We start from the raw sequence: 20542 nt of genomic DNA on the forward strand, positions 1-20542 counted from the left end.
ATGTCTACTTCTTCCCATTACGTTACCTACAATACCATCAAAGTTTGCCTTGCCCCAATTTAAAACTTTAATTTGTGGACCAGGACTATCCTTTTCTACAAGTAACTTAAAACTAATAGCATTATGGTGAGAAGGTGGGGGAATGGGACTAAAGGGGAGATTGGATCAGCTCATGATGAAATGGCAGAGCAGACTCAATGGGCCGAATGGCTGACTTCTGCTCCTTTGTCTTATGGTCTTATGGTCACTGGTCCCAAAGTGCTCCCACACCGACTCCCCAAGCTCTCGTCCTGCTAGGTCCAGCTTTGCCCTCTTCCTGGTAAAGCCTTCAGTACAGTATATTGCATTAGGAAACTTCCCTAGACACATTCAACAAATCCCACCCCATCAAAACCCTTAAGCACTACGGCAGTGCCAGCCTATGTTAGAAATCCCTGACTTACAACAATCTTATTATTCTTGCAACTGTTTGCCATCTCCCTGCATATTTGTTCCTCTTTTACCCATAAACTATTTGTGGGCCTATAGTACGATTCCAACAAGGTGATTATCATAGAAACATAGAAAACCAACAGGCCCTTCGGCCCACAATTCTTTGCTAAACTTACTTAGAAATTACCTAGGGTTACCCATAGCCCTCTATTTTTCTAAGCTCCATGTACCTATCCAGGAGTCTCTTAAAGGACCCTATCATATCCACCTCCACCACCATTTCCAGCAGCCCATTCCACGCAAATATCACGTTCATATTTTTCAGTTCTGCCCATTAGGCCTCAATAAATGATCCCTCAGTAATTTCATCTTGAATTATTACTGAGATGTTCTCCTTAATGACAAATGCAGCTGCCCTTCTGTCTTTCCACCACCTCTCTCCAGCCTATAGCACCTGTACCCTAGAGAATTTTCCTGGCAGTCCTTCAGCCATGTGCCTGTAATGGCTACAATCCCAGTCCCGCATGAATTGTATATCTTGGCCCATGTTCATCTGCTTTACCTGTTAGGCCTCTTGCATTGAAACAAATGCAATTTAATCCAACAATCTTTCCTTTCTTCCTGCCATGCTGTTGCACATCTTGTTTACTGACCTTACTAACATTTAATTTTCAGCACCCATTTGCTCATTTCTGCTTGTTATCCCACACCCTGCCATTCTAGTCTAAAGCTTCCCTACTAGCAGGAGCAAATCTGCTTGCCAGGGCATTGGCCCCTTTCCAGTTCAGGTTCAGCCCATCCCCCTTGTACAGGTCACCTCTGCCCTAGAAGAGGGATCCAGGAACCTGAATTTCTGCCCACTGCACCAGCTCTTCAGCCACTTTCATCTGCCAAATTCTCCTATTCTTATCCAACTTAACGTGAAAGAGGGAGAAATCCAGAAATCACTGCCATGAAGTCCAGTTATTAAGCCTCTTTCCTAACTCTGTCTATTCACTCTGCAGAACTTCATCCGTTCTGCTATTAGGGCCAACATGCACTGTGGCTTCTGGCTCCTACCCCTCCCCCATGAGGAAGTTCTGCAGCTGCTCAGCACCAGGGAGGAAACACAGTGTCCTGGAGTCACTTTTGTACAAAGATTGGTGAAAGGTTCTTCATGAAACAAAACTGGGACTATTGTGTACAGTTTGGACCTTTTGCTGAGAAGATTCACCAGTGTGGTTCTTGTGGTGGCAGATCTGACACAGGACAAAAACCGTAGCAGACTGAGACAATATTCTCTCCAGTTTAAAATGGTGAGAGCACATCATTGCAATATACAAGAATCCACAGGGCTGAAAAGAATGGATGTGGGAATAGTGTTTGCCTTGTTGAAAAATTTTGTATAGGGTTCACATTTTCAGAATAAGGGGTGGGCTGTTTAGGTTGAGGTGTCTTCCTCTCAGAGAAAGGTGAATCATTTGAACTTGTACCCCACCCCCTCCCCAAGATTTCTGGATATTAATGGAATGAAGGTGTCTGGGGACTATGCTGAGGCAGAACAGCAGATATGACCTTGATGATTTCTACTTTCTTGTATTAGTATCAAACATTTCAAAGCAGAACTCTCTGAAGAACTGATGAGGTGCCAGTAATAACTAGTTAAGGTGGCTCTCATGAGTATGCAAAGGATTTTGTGCACATCTTGAAGGTGAACACACATTAGATACATGTCACCAACTCTCTGAGGGATTTTTTGTGGATGTGGTTGGAACACTGCTCGTCTCCCTGGACTTTTAGCATCTGTACTGCACCTTTTCAAAACCAAGAAAGTTCTCACAAGATACTGTGCCCAGGCAAATGCAGTACAGCATTGTGGTCTAACAGGAGGTCTGCTGGCCACAGGTACTCCAATCCCACTGAGGTGCAGGCAATACTCCACTTGGTTTTAGCAGCATTTGCTTTGAATGGGATTTGTCCTGGAACCTCAGAATCTTTCTGCTCCTCCACCATTTTGAAAATATTTATATCCTTGTTACCCTCAGATTGGATAATAACATTCCTCGTTCCTGTCTGAATTGCACCTGCCACAGTTTTACCCATTCACCCATCAGTCGTCCTCTCAGTAGCTCCAGAAACCCAGACAGATCCTGAGCTCAGTACTATCTCCATGGATTTACATGTTCAGCATGGGGGTTTCCTCTGGGAGCTTTGGCTTCCTCCCACATCCCAGAAGCATGCTGGTTAGTAGGTTAAGTGGCCACTATAAAATGCCCTTAGTTTGTGGGTGCAGGGTAGAATCAAAAGGGTACTGATGGGAATATAGGCTGAATAAAATGGGATTGGTGCGATGGGGCAGTTGATGGTTGGCATGAACTTGATGTACCAGAGGACCCGTTTCTATACTCTCTCTCAATCTCTCTCTCCATGAAATAAGTGAAAAATGGTAACACTGACCTGGCATGGGTCGAAAGTCTTCCTTCTACACTGTAGTGAAGTGTAAATATATCAACTAAATCTTTCTGATCTGATCTACACTTTCCACAGTGCCACTTAATGAAAGCAACACAAGCAGATGCCTGCTGATCTTTAAATTAAATTATCAATAAATCCCAGGAAAAGCTGTCTTCAGCAAAGATTCTGGGAACTACCTGTGCATATGAGAGATCCAACCTTCCCTTCCTACCCGAAAAACAATTCCTTATCCACGTGTTGCCTCTAATTCCATCATCTTCTATTTCATGCAACACACACAAAATGCTGGTGGAACGCAGAAGGTCAGGCAGCATCTATAGGGAGAAGCGCTGTCGACGTTTCGGGCCGAGACCCTTCGTCAAGACTTCGGGTCTCGGCCCGAAATGTCGACAGCGCTTCTCCCTATAGATGCTGCCTGACCTGCTGTGTTCCAGCAGCATTTTGTGTGTGTTGCTTGAATTTCCAGCATCTGCAGATTTCCTCATGTTTATCTTCTATTTCACCCTCAGTTTCATTGGTTGGAGTTTTATTCAAAGTTTGTTGGGAGTCCACCTACAGACACTAAGCTACAGGTAATATTCCAACTGCAGTGCAGCCAAAGTTTTATACTACAACATGACTTCCAGACTTAATGCCCCTAGTAGTGAGAGCAAGCATGATACTTGCCTCTTTACATCTTTACTAACTGTATTACCACTTGAATTTAGACCAAAGATCCCTCTGTACATCAATACTGGTAAGGATCCTATCATTAGCTGAATACTTTTGAACTCCTAAAGTGCAACATTTCACAATTTTCCACATTAAACTCCATCCACCGCTTCTACGCCCATTATTGTAACCTGTTTGAATAACCTAGGACAGAACTCATCAGTCTGGGAAATTATCTACCTGAATGCTCTTCAAGCAGTAGAGGATCAATAATTCTGGACTTGGTGTTGTGTAATGAATTGGATGGGATTAGGGAGCTTAAGTTAATGGTATCCTCAGGTAACAGGGATCATAATATGACAGAATTCACCTTGTAATTTGAGACTGAGAAGCTGAAGTCAGATGTATTAGTATTACTGTGGAGTAAAGGAAATTACGGAGACATGAGAGAGAAGCTGGCCAAAGTTGATTGACAGCAGAGCAGCAATGGCTGGAGGTTCTGGGTGAAGTTCGGAAGGCGCAGGATAGATATATCCCGAAGAGGAAGAAATATTTTAAAGGCAGGATGAGTAATTGTGGCTGACAAAAGAAGTGAACGGCAACATAAAGGCAAACGGGAGGATATATAAGAGCAAAAATAGAGGATTGGGAATTTTTAAAAAACCCAACAGAAAGCAATTTAAAAAACCACGGCGGGGGGGGGGGGGGAGGAGTTAGAATATAAAAGTCAGTTAGCCAATAATATCAAAGAGAATACTTGGAGCTATGATGTTGTGGCCATTACAGAGACTTGGATGGTGCAGGGGCTGGAATGGCTACTTCAAGTGCCAGGCTTTAGATGATTCAGAAAGGATAGGGAGAGGCAAAAGAGGTGGGGGCGTGGCACTGCTGATCAGAGATAGTGTCACGGCTGCAGAAAAGGAGGATGCCATGGAGAGTTCATCTACGGAGTCTCTGTGGGTGGAAGTTAGGAATAGGAAGGGGTCAATAACACTGCTAGGTGTTTTTTATAGACCACCCAATAATAACAGGGGCATCGAGGAGCAGATAGGGAGACAGATTCTGGAAAGGAGTAATAATAACAGGGTTGTTGTAGTGGGAGAATTTAACTTCCCAAATATTGATTGGCCTCTCTCCAGAGTGAGGGGTTTAGATGGGGTGGAGTTTGTTAGGTGTGTTCAGGAAGGTTTCTTGACACAATATGTAGATAAGCCTACAAGAGGAGAGGCTGTACTTGATCTGGTATTGGGAAATGAACCTGGTCAGGTGTGCAGTTTGCAGTTCGTGATCATAATTCGATCTCCTTTACCATAGAATTGGAGAGGGATAGGAACAGACAAGTTAGGGAAAAGTTTAATTGGAGTAAAGGGAGATAAGAGGCTATCAGGCAGGAACTAGGAAGCATAAATTAGAACATAGAACAGTACAGCACAGTACAGGCCCTTCGGCCCACAGTGTTGTGCCAACCCTTAAATCCTGCCTCCCATATAACCCCCTCACCTTAAATTCCTGTATGTTCTCAGGGAAACGTATGGAATAAATGTGGCAAATGTTCAGGGGATATTTCTGTGGGGTTCTGAGTAGGTACATTCCAATGAGACAGGGAAAGGATGGTAGGCTACAAGATCCATGGTGTACAAAGGCTGTTGTAAATCTAGTCAAGGAGAAAAGAAGAGCTTGCAAAAGTTTCAAAAAACTAGGTACTGATATGAATCAAGAAGATTATAAGGAAAACCCCAAGGCATTTTACAAGTATGTGAAGAGAATAAGAGAAGTATGTGACAGAATAGGATCAATCAAGTGTGACAGTGGAAAAGTGTGTATGGAACTGGAAGAGATAGCAGAGGTACTTATAATACTTTGCTTCAGTATTCACTAAGGAAAAGGATCTTGGCGATTGTAGGGATGATTTACAGTGGACTGAAAAGCTTGAGCATATAGATATTAAGAAAGAGGATGTGCTGGAGCTTTTGGAAAGCATCAAGTTGGATATGTCACCGGGACTGGATGAGGTGTACCCTAGGCTGCTGTGGGGAGCAAGGGAGGAGATTGCTGAGCCTCTGGCAATGATCTTTGCATCATCAATGCAGATGGGGGAGGATCCGGAGGATTGGAGGGTTGCAGAAGTTGTTCCCTTATTCAAGAAAGGGAGTAGGGATACACCAGGAAATTACAGGCCAGTGAGTCTTACTTTAGTGGTTGGTAAGTTGATGGAAAAGCTCCTGAGGGGCAGGATTTATGAACATTTGGAGAGACATAATATAATTAGGAATAGTCAGCATGGCTTTGTCAAAGGCAGGTCGTGCCTTACGAGCCTGATTGAATTTTTTGAGGATGTGACTAAACACATTGATGAAGGTAGTGTATATAGATTTTAGCAAGGCATTTGATAAGGTACCCCGTACAAGGCTTATTGAGAAAGTAAGGTGGCATAGGATCCAAGGACACATTGCCTTGTGGATCCAGAACTGGCTTGCCCACAGAAGGCAAAGAGTGGTTGTAGATGGGTCATATTCTGCATGGAGTGCCTCAGGGATCTGTTCTGGGGCCCCTACTCTTTGAGATTTTTATAAATGACCTGGAGGGATGGGTTAGTAAATTTGTGAATGACACAAAGGTTGGGGGTGTTGTGGATAGTGTGGAGGGCTGTCAGAGGTTACAACGGGACATTGGTAGGATGTAAAACTGGGCTGAGAAGTGGCAGATGGAGTTTAACCCAGATAAGTGTGAGGTGGTTCATTTTGGTAGGTCAAATATGATGACAGAATATAGCATTAATATTAAGACTTTTGGCAGTGTGGAGGATCAGAGGGATCTTGGGGTGCGAGTCCATAGGACACTCAAAACTGCTAAGCAGGTTGACTGTGGTTAAGAAAGCATATGGTGCATTGGCCATCATCAATCGTGGGATTGAGCTTAAGAGCTGAGAGGTAATGTTGCGGCTATATAGGACCCTGGTCTGACCCCACTTGGAGTACTGTACTCAATTCTGGTCGCCACACTACAGGAAGGATGTGGAAGCCATAGAAAGGGTGCAGGGGAGATTTACAAGGATGTTGCCTGGACTAGGGAGCATGCCTCATGAGAATAGGTTGAGTGAACTCGGCCCTTTCTCCTTGGAGTGACGGAGGTTGAGAGGTGACCTGATAGAGGTGTTCAAGATAATGGGAGGAATTGATCATGTGGATAGTCAGAGGCTTTTCCCCAGGGCCAAAATGGCTAGGACTAGAGGGCAAAGTTTTAAGGTACTCGGAAGTAGGTACAGAGATGTCAGGGGTATGTTTTTTACACAGAAAGTGGTGAGTGCGTGGAATGGGCTGCCAGCAGCAGTGGTGGAGGCGGAAATGATACGGTCTTTTAAGGACTCCTGATGGCTACATGGAGCTTAGAAAAATAGAGGGCTATGGGTAAAGCCCAGGTAGTTCTAAGGTAGGGACATGATCTGCACAGCTTTGTGGGCCGAAAGGCCTGTATTGTGCTGTATGTTTTCTATGTTTCTAAGTTTTCTCAGATATAAAAACAATAAAAGAGAGGCAACAGTAGATATTGGAACGCTGGAAAATTATGCTGGAGTGATAGTAAAAGCTTCATTCTTGTTCCTTCCTGCTAGCCTTATAATCTTCTAGATTCCTATCATTACTTCGTTTTTTGAACCTCTTGTAAGCTCTTCTTTTCTTCTCGACTAGATTTACAACACCACGGATCTTGTACCCTACCATGTCTCATTGAAAAGTACCTACTCAGAACCCCACGTAAATATCCCCTGAACATTTGCCACATTTCTTCCGTATGTTTCCCTGAGAACATCTGTTTCCAATTCATGCTTCCAAGGATAAATGAGGATTGGCTGATTGGCAGGAGGCAAAGAGTGGGAATAAATGGAGTCTTCATGAAGTGGCTGCTGGTGACTAGTGGTGTTCCACAGGGGTCTGTATTGGGACCTATTCATTTTACGTTGTAAGTCAACGACTTGGATATAGAATTGACGGCTTTGAGGCCAAGTTTGTGGACAATACGAAGATAAGTGGATGGGCAGGTAGAGTTAGGAAGTTGAGAGGCTGCAGAAGGACTTAGATAAGTTAGGAGAAAGGGCAAAGAGGTGGCAGTGTCATGAAGTATATGGCCATGCTCTTCGGAAGAAGGAATAAAAGCATGGACTACTTTCTAAAGGGGGAGAAAATTCAAAAATCCAAGGTGTAAAAGGATTTGGAAGTCCTTGTGCAGGAGTCTTTAAAAGTTAATTTGCAGTTTGAAACAGTGTGCAATGTAGCATTTATTTCAAGAGGACTAGAATATAAAAAACAAGGGTGCAGTGCTGAGGCTGCATAAGACAATGGCAAGTCCTCACTTGGAGTATTGTGAGCAGTTTTGGGCCCTTTTTTAAGAAAGGACGTGCTGACATTGGACAGGGTTCAGAGGAGATTCACGAGAATGTTTCTGGGAATGGAAGGGTTATGGGCAGTGATTGAAGGCTCTGGACACGCACTCGCTGGAATTTAAAAGAATGAGGGGGGATCTCATTAAAACCTATCGAATGTTGAAAGACCTGCATAGAGTGGACGTAAAGAGGATGTTTCCTTTGGTGCAGGAGCCTAGGACTCGAGGGCACAGCCTCAAAATAGAGGAGGAATTTCTTCAGCCAGAGGGTGATAAATTTGTAGAATTTGTTGCCACAGGCGGTTGTGGAGGCTAGGTCCTAGGTGCATTTAAGGTGGGGATTGATAGTTTCTTTTTAATCTGGGGGTGAAATATTATGAGAAAAAGGCACGTGTATGGGACTAAGTGAGAAATGGCTCAGCCATAGTGAAATGGTGCAGACTCGATGGGCCGAATGGCCTAGTTTGTCTCCTATGTCTTATGGTCTCTTTCACTGATCTGAAAATGCATTAGAATTCTCCACATTGCTCTTGCTATTCTCTATGATCTTCTCCTTAGTCCTCCTCCTTAGAAAATACTTCAGCTAATTTCTCACAGAAGCTACCCAAACTGTGTGGCTTGTACTCACCAGCTCCCAGTTTTGCGCAGCCTTAATAGATTGTGTGGTCAAGTTTCCCCATGAGCCTCAAACACCACCTTGTGATCACTGTCACCAGCCTCTATTCAGGAATTGTCAATGTCTATGCTGACACTTCACTGATTTTGATGTTTAGAGACATCACTCCAGGTGGGTCTCCTTGCTCTATGACAGATGATGTGGGATGATATATAGGCAGTTGGATTACTGTTACTTCATGCAGTGCTTTGCACTTCTACACTGTGCATATGGGCATGTCAATGTAATGAAGTATTCAAGTAATGTGATACATACCCTTCAAGCTCTGCATCCCAAGGCCATTGAAAGGTTCCCTCCCAAATAAATCAATAAAGATCTCTTCAAGTTGTGGGAGAGGGTCCAATTGACTTGCATTCTGTCTTATTTTGTACAAATATTGCCTTTAAATATAAAGAAAGTGTGGATTATGGCACAGACAGGCCCTTGCACACATACGCAAATCTCATTTGCCACTGAGCAAATCTCATTCATGCTATTTTAATATATTTTGCTGCATGCCTTTCTTAATGTGTCCTTAATAATTCTGTGAATTGTGTTTTCTGGTATTCCTCCCTCACCTTGCCATTGGCTCATTTTCAAGTTCTGTCCTCACACAGTGTTCAGTTGTGTTTGTCCTTTTTATGCCTTGCACTGTCTAAAATATTCTGCTGTGTTAGTTGGGTAAGATTTTAGAGCTGTGGCTCAGCCTTGTTGACAAAGTATTGTAGATTCACAAACACAGTCAATTACTTTGGTTTAAGTAGGTCACTGGCCAACTGGACAAATGTTAAAAGTGTTTCACTAGTAAAATGTTTGTACGAATCAAAAACATCCAACAATGTGCACTCTCACTATCTATTAAATCAAGTAAGGAACAAGAATAGGATTATTGGCCTAACTCGATAGAAAATGTCTCTACCACAGAGCAACAAGACAAACTCAAGTCTTCCTAGTCACCTCCCCAGTCCCATCAATTTCCAGCCAAGCGGAGTCTGATGTGGAAACTGGTGGCGCTCAGGCAGAACTCCAGGGAGAACAGCAAGAAGCTCCATCTGTGAAATACTGCTCTAATTAGTTCTGTGATGACAGATAATCATTTAGGGTGTTCATGTAACATTGTTCAGCAATTACTGAAAGATGCACACATCATTCCACAACTATCTACACATAACCGATTTACCTTATTGTACGAAGGGGTCAGACTCAATACAGCAGTTATTGAAAAGGTGGCTCAGACAGAACCTACTGAGAGTCAATAGAGTTCCAGCTGCCTCAAAAAGAGCTGAGTTGCTCCCAGCAGGCAGCTCTCTTGCTGAAATAGATTGATTGGAGGTGGAGAGCTGTCAGAAGGAAATTCTTGAGCTGAAGGTATGGCCACTAACGATGAATCATCAAATTCATATCAACAGTAAGTGTCCAGTCAACCAGCTCTTGGTAGATGAGAGGTGATTGGTGGAACCTCAAACAACTAAATGTATTATGGTCAATAATTATGGTAACAATTATTATTTAAGAAATGAAACCACACAAAGAACTTTGAAGAATCTACCTACCTGGGAAGGGCTGTGGGACGAGGACATAGGTACGGAGAGTAATGTCAGCAGAACCTCCAGATTCCAAGGGAATAGGATGGGTGTGGAAGTGCCAGAGCATATCCAGGATGGACTGAAACCAGAGGTGCTGTACGTGGCACTGGCCCATTTCATTCACAGACAGGCGGAGGTGCTGAAGAAAGTGGAAAGGAAACTTTTACTGAGAATAGGGAAACAGTTCGGTTTGGACCTGTCAGGCTGTTATGTTCCCAATCCCACACAATGTTCTCACAACCTATGACACCCACCTCCTGCTCTCATGAACGATCTGGTGGTGAATTCCACAGCCCCACCATTGTATCTCTTACTGTCAAACAAGAGGGAATTAATCAGCCCACCTGTACATGCCAGTTCTAGTAAAGCAACAGATCAGTCTCGTCCACCCCAACCATTCACCCATTTTCTTTTTCATGTCCCATCAGCAACCATCCTTCCTTTGATTTTCTTCCACTTACCCACATCGGCCACAGAAGTGTGTTGTTAGAGCAGGATGGTAGCATAGTGGTAGAGCACCAGTTTACAGTGCCCAGACTCAGATTCAATTCCTGCCACTCTCTTAAGGAATTTGTGCATTCTCCCTTTGACTGTTTGAGTTTCCTCTGGGTGCTTCAGTTTCCTCCCACCATCCAAAGATATATGAGTTAATGTGTTAATTGGTCACAAGGGTGTAATTGGGTAGTGTGGGCTTGTGGGTCAGAAGGGTTGTTACCGTGCTGTATCACTAAATGTAAAATCACACTGAAGGAAACTTAGTGGGAATTAGCCACCATAGAACATAGAATCTACAGCACATTACAGGCCCTTGGCCCACAATGTTGTGTCGACCATGTAACCTGCTCGACAAACTGCCTAGAATTTCCCTAATACATAACGCTCTATTTTTCTAAGCTCCATGTACCTATCCAAGAGTCTCTTAAAAACCCTATTGTATCCACCTCCAGCACTGTCACCGGCAGTTCATTCCACGCACCCACCACTCTCTGTGTGAAAACCTACCCCTGACGTCTCCTCGGTACCTACTTTCAAGTATCTTAAAAACTATGCCCCCTCCTGTTAGCCATTTTAACCCTAGTAAAAAGCCTCTGGCTACCCATATTGTCTCATCAAGGGCACGACCTACCCTTGACAAAGCCATGCTGACTATACTTCATCAGATTATATCTCTCCAAATGTTCATAAATCCTGCAGCTTGGATCATCTCCAACAACCTGCCCAACACTGAAGTAAGATTCACTGGTCTATAATTTCCTGGGTTATCTCTACTCCCCTTCTTAAACAAGAGAACAACATTTGCAACCCTCCAATCCTCTGGTACTTCTCCCATCCCTATTGATATAACCATATAACAACTACAGCACGGAAACAGGCCATCTCAGCCCTTCTAGTCTGTGCCAAACGCTTACTCTCACCTAGTCCCACTGACCCGCACTCAACCCATAACCCTCCATTCCTTTCCTGTCCATATACCTATCCAATTTTACTTTAAATGACAATACTGAACCTGCCTCTACCACTTCTACTGGAAGCTTGTTCCACACAGCTACCACTCTCTGAGTAAAGAAGTTCCCCCCTCGTGTTACCCCTAAACTTTTGACCCTTAACTCTCAACTCATGTTCTCTTGTTTGTATCTCCCCTACCCTCAATGGAAAAAGCCTAACCACGTCAACTCTATCTATTCCCCCCTCATAATTTTAAATACCTCTATCAAGTCCCCCCTCAACCTTCTACGCTCCAAAGAATAAAGGCCTAACTTGTTCAACCTTTCTCTGTAACTTAGGTGCTGAAACCCAGGTAACATTCTAGCAAATCTCCTCTGTACTCATCTCTTTGAAGATGCAAAGATAATTGCCAGAGGCTCAGAAATCTCCGCCATCGCTTCCCACAGCAGCCTGGGGTATATCTCATCAGATCCTGGTGACTTATCTAGCCTGATGCTTTTCAAAAACTCCAGCACATCTTCTTTCTTAATGTCTATATGCTCAAACGTTTCAGTCCACTGTAAGTCATCCCCGCAATTGCCAAGGTCCTTTTCACTGATGAATATTGAAGTAAAGTATTCATTAAGTACATCTGCTACCTCCTTTGGCTCCATGCACATGGTCCTACCATCACTCCTGATTAGTCCTGATTTCACATGGCTCATCCTCTTGCTCTTCACATACTTGTAGAATGCCTTGGAGTTTTACTTAATCCTGCTTGCCAAGGCCTTCTCATGGTCCCTTCTTGCTCTCCTGATTTCTTGCTTAAACTTTTACCTGGCAACCTTGTAATTTTCTAGAACTCTATCAATATCTAATTTCTTGAACCTTTCGTAAGCTTTTCTTTTCTTCTTAACTAGATTTTTCACATCCTTTATACACCATGGTTCTTTTACTCCACCATCCTTTCCCTGCCTTAATGGAACATGCCTATGCAGAACACAATGCAAATGTTCCCTGAACATTTGCCACAGTTTTGCCGTGCATTTCCCTGAGAACATCTTTAGGATGTGGGAGAAAACTGCGAGGAGCCAGAAAGAGATGGAATGAATGCACAAACTGCACTAAGAAACGGGTTCTTTGGAGCAGTGGGGCAACAGACTACCTGCTGCACTGCATCCTGCCCTATACCAAAAGAAAGTTCTCCTATTTGCCATCCTGTCCTTTGCATTTAATCTAACATCCCTATCCCTATTTAACCCTGTTGCACTGCCTCAGTGGAAAAATACTGCTTACATTTGTCCTATCAATATGCCTCATAATTTTGTATACTTTTATCAAATCTCCCACATTCTCCTGTGCTCCAGGGAATGAAGCCCTAACCTATTCCACCTTTCCCTACAACTCAGGTCCTTAAGTCCAAACAACATCCTTGTAAATTTTCACTGTACTCTTTCAAGCTGACTGATACCTTTTCTGGAGGAAGTTGAATAGAACTGCACACAACCTCTCAGATCCCTCTGCTCTACCATTCACTGTATACAGGACCTATAAGAAGTATTCACCCCCTCACCTTAGAAGTTTTCATGTTTTATTGTTTTACAACATGGAATCACAAAAGATTTAATTTGACTTTTTTGACACTGATCAGCAGAAAAAAACTCTTTTGTGCCAAAGTGAAAACAGATCTCTACAAAGTGATCCAAGTTAATTAGAAATATAAAACATATTACACAAAATAATAAACCATAAGACAATGGAGCAGAAGTCGGCCATTCGGCCCGTCGAGTCTGCTCCGCCATTTCATCATGAGCTAATCCAATCTCCCCTTTAGTCCCATTCCCCCGCCTTCTCACCATAACCTTTGATGCCCTGACTACTCAGATACCTATCAATCTCTGCCCTAAATACAACCAATGACTTGGCCTCCACTGCCGCCCATGGCAACAAATTCCATAGATTCACCACCCTCCGGCTAAAAATTTTTTTTCATATCTCTATTCTGAATGGGCGCCTTGCAATCCTCAAGTCATGTCCTCTTGTACTAGACTCCCCCACCATGGGAAACAACTTTGCCACATCCATTCTGTCCATGCCTTTCAACATTCGAAATGTTTCTATGAGATTCCCCCCCCCCCCTTCTTCTAAACTCCAATGGCGGTGCAGGCTCGAAGGGCCGAATGGTCTACTTCTGCACCTATTGTCTATTGTCTATTGAAGTCCATGTTTATAGTGGTTGAGCCCACTAGAGGGTCAGCTATTCTGGATTGGGTGTTTTGCAATGAACCAGAATTGATTAAAGATCTGGAGGTAAAAGAACCCTAAGGGGCAAGTGATTATAATGTGATCAAATTCACCCTGAAATTTGAGAAGGAGAAGCTAAAGTCAGATGTATCCACAGCAGAGTAAAGGGAATTACAGAGGAGCTGGCCAGAATTGAAAAGTACACTGGCAGGGATGGTGGCAGAGCAGCAATGACTGGAATTTCTGGAAGAAATTCGGAAGGCACAGGATATGTACATCCCAGAGGAAGAAGTATTCTAAAGGAAAGATGACACAAACCATGGATAATAAGATAAGTCAAAGCCAACTTAAAAGCCAAAGAGAAGGCATATAATAGAGCAAAAATTAGTGGGAATTTAGAGGATTGGGAAGCTTTTAAGAACCAATAGAAGGTAACTAAAAAAGTCATTAAGAAGGTAAAGATGGATTATGGAAGTGAGCCAGACAATAATAATTCCAAAAGTTTCTTCAGATACATAAGGTGTAAAAGAGAGGTGAGAGTGAATATCAGTCTGCAGGAAAATGATGCTGGAGAGCTGGTAATGGGCGACAACTAAATGGTGGACAACTGAATAAATATTTTGCAACAGTCTTTACAGTAGAAGACACTAGCAGCATGATGGAAATTCCAGGTGTCAGGGGTCATGAAATGTGTGAAGTTACCATAACTAAAGAGAAGATTCTAGGGAAACTGAAAGGTCATTTGGTCACCAAATTACAGGAAGGATATTAATAAGGTTGAAAGAGTGCAGAGAAGGTTTACAAGGATGTTGCCGGGACTTGAGAAACTGAGTTACAGAGAAAGATTGAATTGGTTAGGACTTTATTCCCTGGAGCGTAGAAGAATGAGGGGAGATTTGAGAGAGGTATATAAAATTATCATCGGTATAGATAGAGAGAAAGCAAGCAGGCTTTTTCCACTGAGGCTAGGGGAGAAAAAAAAAACAGGTCATGGGTTAAGGGTGAAGGAGGAAAAGTTTAAAGGGAACATTAAGGGGATCTTCTTCATACAGGCAGTGTTGGGAGTGTGGAATGAGCTGCCAGATGAAGTGGTAAATGTGGGCTCATTTTTAACATTTAAGAAAAACTTGGACAGGTACATGGATGAGAGGTGTTTGGAGGGATATGGTCCAGGTGCGAGTCAGTGGGACTAGGGAGAAAAATGGTTCAGCACAGCCAAGAAGGACCGAAGGGCCTGTTTCTGTGCTGTAATATTCTATGGTTCTATGGTCTTATAATAGATATCACCCCAGACTTCTGAAAGAGGTGGCTGAAGAGATTGTGGGGGCATTAGCAATGATCTTTCAAGAATCATTAGATTCTGGAATGGTTCTGGAAGACAGGAAAATTACAAAAGTCACTCCACTCTTTAAGTAGAGAGAGAGGCAGAAGAAAGGACATTATAGGCCAGTTAGTCTGACCTCAGTGGTGGGGAAGATGTTGGAGTCGATTATTAAGGATGAGGTCTCAGGGTACATGGAGGCACATGATAAAATGGGGCTTAGTCAGCATGGTGTCCTCAAGGGAGAATCTTGTCTGACAAAAATGTTGAAATTCTTTGAAGAAATGACAAGCAAGATAGACAAAGAAAAATTGGTTCATGTTGTGCACTTGGATTTTCAGAAGGCCTTTGACAAGGTGCCACGCATGAGGCTGTTTAACAAGCTATGGGCCCATCTTATTACAGGAAAGATTCTAGCATGGATAAACCAGAGGCTGACTGGCAGGAGGCAGAGTGGGTATAAAGAGAACCTTTTCTGTCTGGCTGCTGGTGATTAGTGGTGTTCCACAGGGGTCTCTGTTGGGACCGATTCTTCTTACGTTATATGTCAATGATTTGGATGACAGAATTGATGGCTTTGTTGAAAAGCTTGCAGATGATATAAAGATAGCTGGAGGGGCTGGTAGTTTTGAGGAAGCAGAGGCTGCAAAAGAATTTAGATTAGGAGAATGGGCAAAGAAATGGCACATGGAATACAATGTCTGGAAGTGTATGGTCTATCAACTTCTGCCTTAAATATGCATAAAGATTTGGCTTCCACAGCTACCTGTGGCAAAAAAAATCTACAGATTCACCACTCTCTGGCTAAAGAAATTCCTCCTCATCTCTGTTTGAAAAGGACACTCCTCTATTCTGAAGCTGTGTCCTCTGGTCTTAAGTTCTCCCACCAGAGGAAACATCCTCTCCACATCCTCTCTATCAAGGCCTTTCACTATTCAATCGGATTCAATGAGGTCACCCCTTATTCTTCTGAATTCCTGAAAATACAGGCCCAGAGCCATTAAAATGCTCCTCATTTGACAAGCCATTCAATCCTGAAATCATTGTTCTGAACTTCCTTTGAACCCTGTTAAGTTTCAACACATCTTTTCTAAGATAAGGGGCCCAAAACTGCTCACAATACTCCAAGTGAGACCTCACCAGTGCTTTATAAAGTCTCAACATTACATCCTTGCTTTTATATTCTAGTCCTCTTGCAATGAAGGCTAACATTGCATTTGTGTTCCTCACCACAGACTCAAGCTGCAAATTAATCTTTAGGAAATCCTGCACAAGGACTCTCAAGTCCCTTTTCACCTCAGTTTTTCGTATTTTTTCTCCATTTAGAAAATAGTCAACCCTTTCATTTTTTCTACCAATTGAATTAAGGGATATGGGGAGAAGGCAGGAGATTGGGGCTGAGAGGAAAATTGGATTAGCCATGATGAAATGGTGAGGCATACTTGATGGGCCAAATGGCCTAATTCTGCTCTTATATCTTATGGTCAAATACTTACAGTAGCATGCAAAAGTTTGGGCACCGCGGTCAAAATTTCTGTTACTGTGAATAGTTAAGTGAGTAGAAGATGAAATGATCTCCAAAAGTCATAAAATTACAGATGAAACATTCTTTTCAACATTTTAAGCAAGTTTAGTGTATTATTTATGTTTTGTACAATTTTAGAGTGAAAAAAGTAAAGGAGCACCATGCAATAGTTTGGGCACCCCAAAAGATTTGAGTTCTCAGATAACTTTTACCAAAGTTTCAGACCTTAATTAGCTTGTTAGGGCTATGGCTTGTTCACAGTCATCATTAGGAAAGGCCAGATGATGCAAACTTCAAAGCCCTGACTCCTCAAACCTTGTCCCAACAATCAGCAGCCATGGGCTCCTCTAAGCAGCTGCCTAGCACTCTGAAAATTAAAATGAATGATGCCCACAAAGCAGGAGAAGGCTGTAAAAAGATGGCAAAGTGTTTTCAGGTAGCCATTTCCTCAGTTCATAATTAATTAAGAAATGGCAGTTAACAGGAATGGTGGAGGTCAAGGTGAGGTCTGGAAGACCAAGAAAACTTTCCGAGAGAACTGCTTGTAGGATTGCTAAAAAGGCAAATCAAAAGCTCGTTCGACTGCAAAAGACCTTCAGAAAGATTTAGCAGACTCTGGAGTGGGAGTACATTGTTCTACTGTGCAGCGACACCTGCACAAATATGACCTTCATGGAAGAGTCATCAGAAATAAACCTTTCCTGCATTCTCACCACAAAATTCTGCATCAGAAGTTTGCAAAGGAACAGCTAAATAAACCTGATGCATTTTGGAAACTAGTCCTGTGGACTGATGAAGTTAAAATAGAACTTCTTGGCCACAATGAACAAAGGTATGTTTGGAGAAAAAAAGGTGCAGAATTTCATGAAAAGAACACCTCTCCAACTGTTAAGCACGGGGTTGGATCGATCATGCTTTGGGCTTGTGTTGCAGCCAGTGGCACGGGGAACATTTCACTGGTAGAGGCAAGAATGAATTCAATTAAATACCAGCAAATTCCGGAAGCAAACATCACACCATCTGTAAAAAAGCTGAAGATGAAAAGAGGATGGCTTCTACAACAGGATAGTGATCCTAAACACACCTCAAAATTCACGATGGACTACCTCAAGAGGCACAAGCTGAAGGTTTTGCCATGGCCCTCACAGTCCCCCAACCTAAACATCATTGAAAATCTGTGGATAGACCTCAAAAGAGCAGTGCATGCAAGACGGCCCAAGAATCTCACAGAACTAGAAGCCTTTTGCAAGAAAGAATGGGCGAAAATCCCCCAAACAAGAACTGAAAGACTCTTAGCTGGCTACAGAAAGCGTTTACAAGCTGTGATACTTGCCAAAGGGGGTGTTACTAAGTACTGACCATGCAGGGTGCCCAGACTTTTGCTTTGGGCCCTTTTCCTTTTTTGCTATTTTGAAACTGTAAAAGCTGGAAATAAAAAAGTAATCTTGCTTAAAATATTAAAGAAATGTGTCATCTTTAACTTAATGCTTTTTGGAAACGCATCAGGCTTGGTTAGATGTTCCTTTGCAAACTTCTGACGCTGAATTCTACGAGCAGTTCTCTCAGAAAGTTTTCTTGGTCTTCCAGACCTCAACGTGACCTCCACTGTTCCTGTTAACTGCCATTTCTTAATTATATTATGAACTGAGGAAACGGCAAACTGAAAATGATTTGCTATCTTCTTATAGCCTTCTCCTGCTTTGTGGACGTTATTTATTTTAATTTTCAGAGTGCTAGGCAGCTGCTTAGAGGAGTCTATGGCTGCTGATTGTTAGGACAAGGTTTGAGGAGTCAGGGTATTTATAAAGCTTTGAAATTTGCATCACCCGGCCTTTCCTAACGATAACTGTGAACAAGCCATAGCCCTAACAAGCTAATTAAGGTCTGAGACCTTGGTAAAAGTTATCTGAGAGCTCAAATCTCTTGGGATGCCCAAACTTTTGCATGGTTCTCCTTCCCTTTTTCTCCACTCTAAAGTTGTACAAAACAAAAATAATACACTAATCTTGCTTAAAATGTTGAAAAGAATGTTTCATCTTTAACTTTATGACTTTTGGAGATCAGTTTATCTTCTACTCATTTAACTATTCACAGTAACAGAAATTTTGACCAGGTGTGCCCAAACTTTTGCATGCCACTGTATCTTATACTCCATAAGCATCTCATTTGGTCCTACTTGTCTTTACCTGCTATGCTCCTTTTTTTTGTTATACAGGATTTCAATATCTCTTGAAAACCAAGGTTCCCTACACTTGTTATCTTTACCTTTTATTTTGACAAGCACGTACAAACATTGTACTCTTAAAATTTCCTCCCACTTACCAAGGACACCTTTGCCATAAAACAGTCTGCCCCAATTCACACTTGTCAGATCCTTTCTGATACCTTCAAAATCGGCCTTTCTCCAATTTAGAATCTCAACCCAAGGACCAGACCTAACTTTTTCCATATTTACTTTGAAACTAATGGTATTATGATCACTAGATGCAAAGTGTTCACCTACAGAAATTTTATCACCTGCCCTGTTTCATTCAGTAGTAGCAGATCAAGTATTGTACACTCTCCCGCTGGGACTTCTTTGCACTGTTTTTGGAAACTCTCCTGAACACATTTGACAAACTCTATCCCATCTAGTCCTTTAACAATATGGGAGTCCCAGTCAATGTGGAAAGTTAAAATTACCCAGTATAACAACCTTATATTACTTACAACAGTCTGTGGTCCCTCTACAAATTTGTTCCTCAAAATCCTTTGGACTGTTGGGTGGTATGTAACATAGCCCCATTAACGTCATACTTTTCTTATTTCTCAGTTCTTCCTATAAAGCCTCACTAGATGAGTTCTCCAGTCTATCCTGACTCAGCACTGCCATGACATTTTCCCTACTAGTAATGCCACCCCTCCTCCTTTAATCCCTCCCACTCTGTTGCATCTAAAAGAATGGAACCCTGGAATATTCTGCCCCTCCTGCAACCAAGTCTCAATAATGGCTACAAAATCAAAATTCCAGGTGTTAATCCATGCCCTGAGCTCATCTGTGTCTCTTATAATATTTCATGCATTGAAATTTAAGCAGCTCAAGACACAAGGCACAAGTGCATCATGATCAATCATTTGATTCCTGACTGTGTCTGAGGTCTTAACAACATCTGTCTCCGCTGTCTCTTAACAACTCTCCACTAGCGGTCTGGTACTCTGGTTTCCATCCCATGCAACTCTAGTTTAAACCCCACCATGCATCACTAGCAAACTTTCCCACTAGGATATTAGTCCCCTTCCTGTTCAGATGCAAACTATCTCTTCTGAACAGTCCCACCTTCCCTGGAAATTTTATGCCCACTCACCAACACTAACTCTTTCACTACATGTTGAACTGTATAATCTTCCTATTATTCCGAAGGGCTTGTATTGTGCTGTAGTTTCTCTATGTTTCTGGCCTCACCAGCATGTGGCACAGGTAGCAATCTTGAGATCACAACCTGGAGGCCCTGTCGTTTAACTTAGCACCTAACTCCCTGAACTCCCTTTCAGAAACTTGTGGCTCTTCCTACCTATGTCATTGGTACCTACCCTACCATGACTTTTGGCAGCTGTTCACCCTCCCACTTATGAATGCTGAGGACTTGATTCAAGATGTGCCAGACTCTGGCACCTAAGAGGCAACGTGGGTCATGGACTTTCTCACAGACCGACCACAGCAAGTCAGAGTTGGTAAGCATACCTCCACCACCCTCATCTTAAAAACAGGCACCCCGCAGGACTGTGTGCTGAGCCCTATGCTCTACACACTCTTCACACACGACTGCACTCTCATCTACACCTCCAACTCCATAATTAAACTTGCGGACAATACCACAGTGGTTGGCCTAATC

The 20542-nt window shown here is 42.7% G+C and overlaps 1 protein-coding gene across 4 annotated transcripts in view; it reads right to left on the reverse strand.

The window, feature by feature from the left end:
* The window catches only part of LOC140731909 (SH2B adapter protein 2), a 172267-nt gene that overhangs the window by 17757 nt on the left and 133968 nt on the right, over positions 1-20542 (reverse strand). For 3 of the 4 annotated variants that reach the window (XM_073053879.1, XM_073053880.1, XM_073053881.1), the window contains exon 9: positions 10123-10294. In XM_073053879.1, coding sequence (XP_072909980.1) covers positions 10123-10294 — 172 coding nt within the window. Of the gene's footprint in view, positions 1-8845; positions 8971-10122; positions 10295-20542 lie in introns of those variants that run through there. The other variant, XM_073053882.1, reaches the window with a different exon arrangement.

The sequence above is a fragment of the Hemitrygon akajei genome, chromosome 8 (assembly GCF_048418815.1).
Source record: "Hemitrygon akajei chromosome 8, sHemAka1.3, whole genome shotgun sequence".
NCBI classification, from domain to species: domain Eukaryota; kingdom Metazoa; phylum Chordata; class Chondrichthyes; order Myliobatiformes; family Dasyatidae; genus Hemitrygon; species Hemitrygon akajei.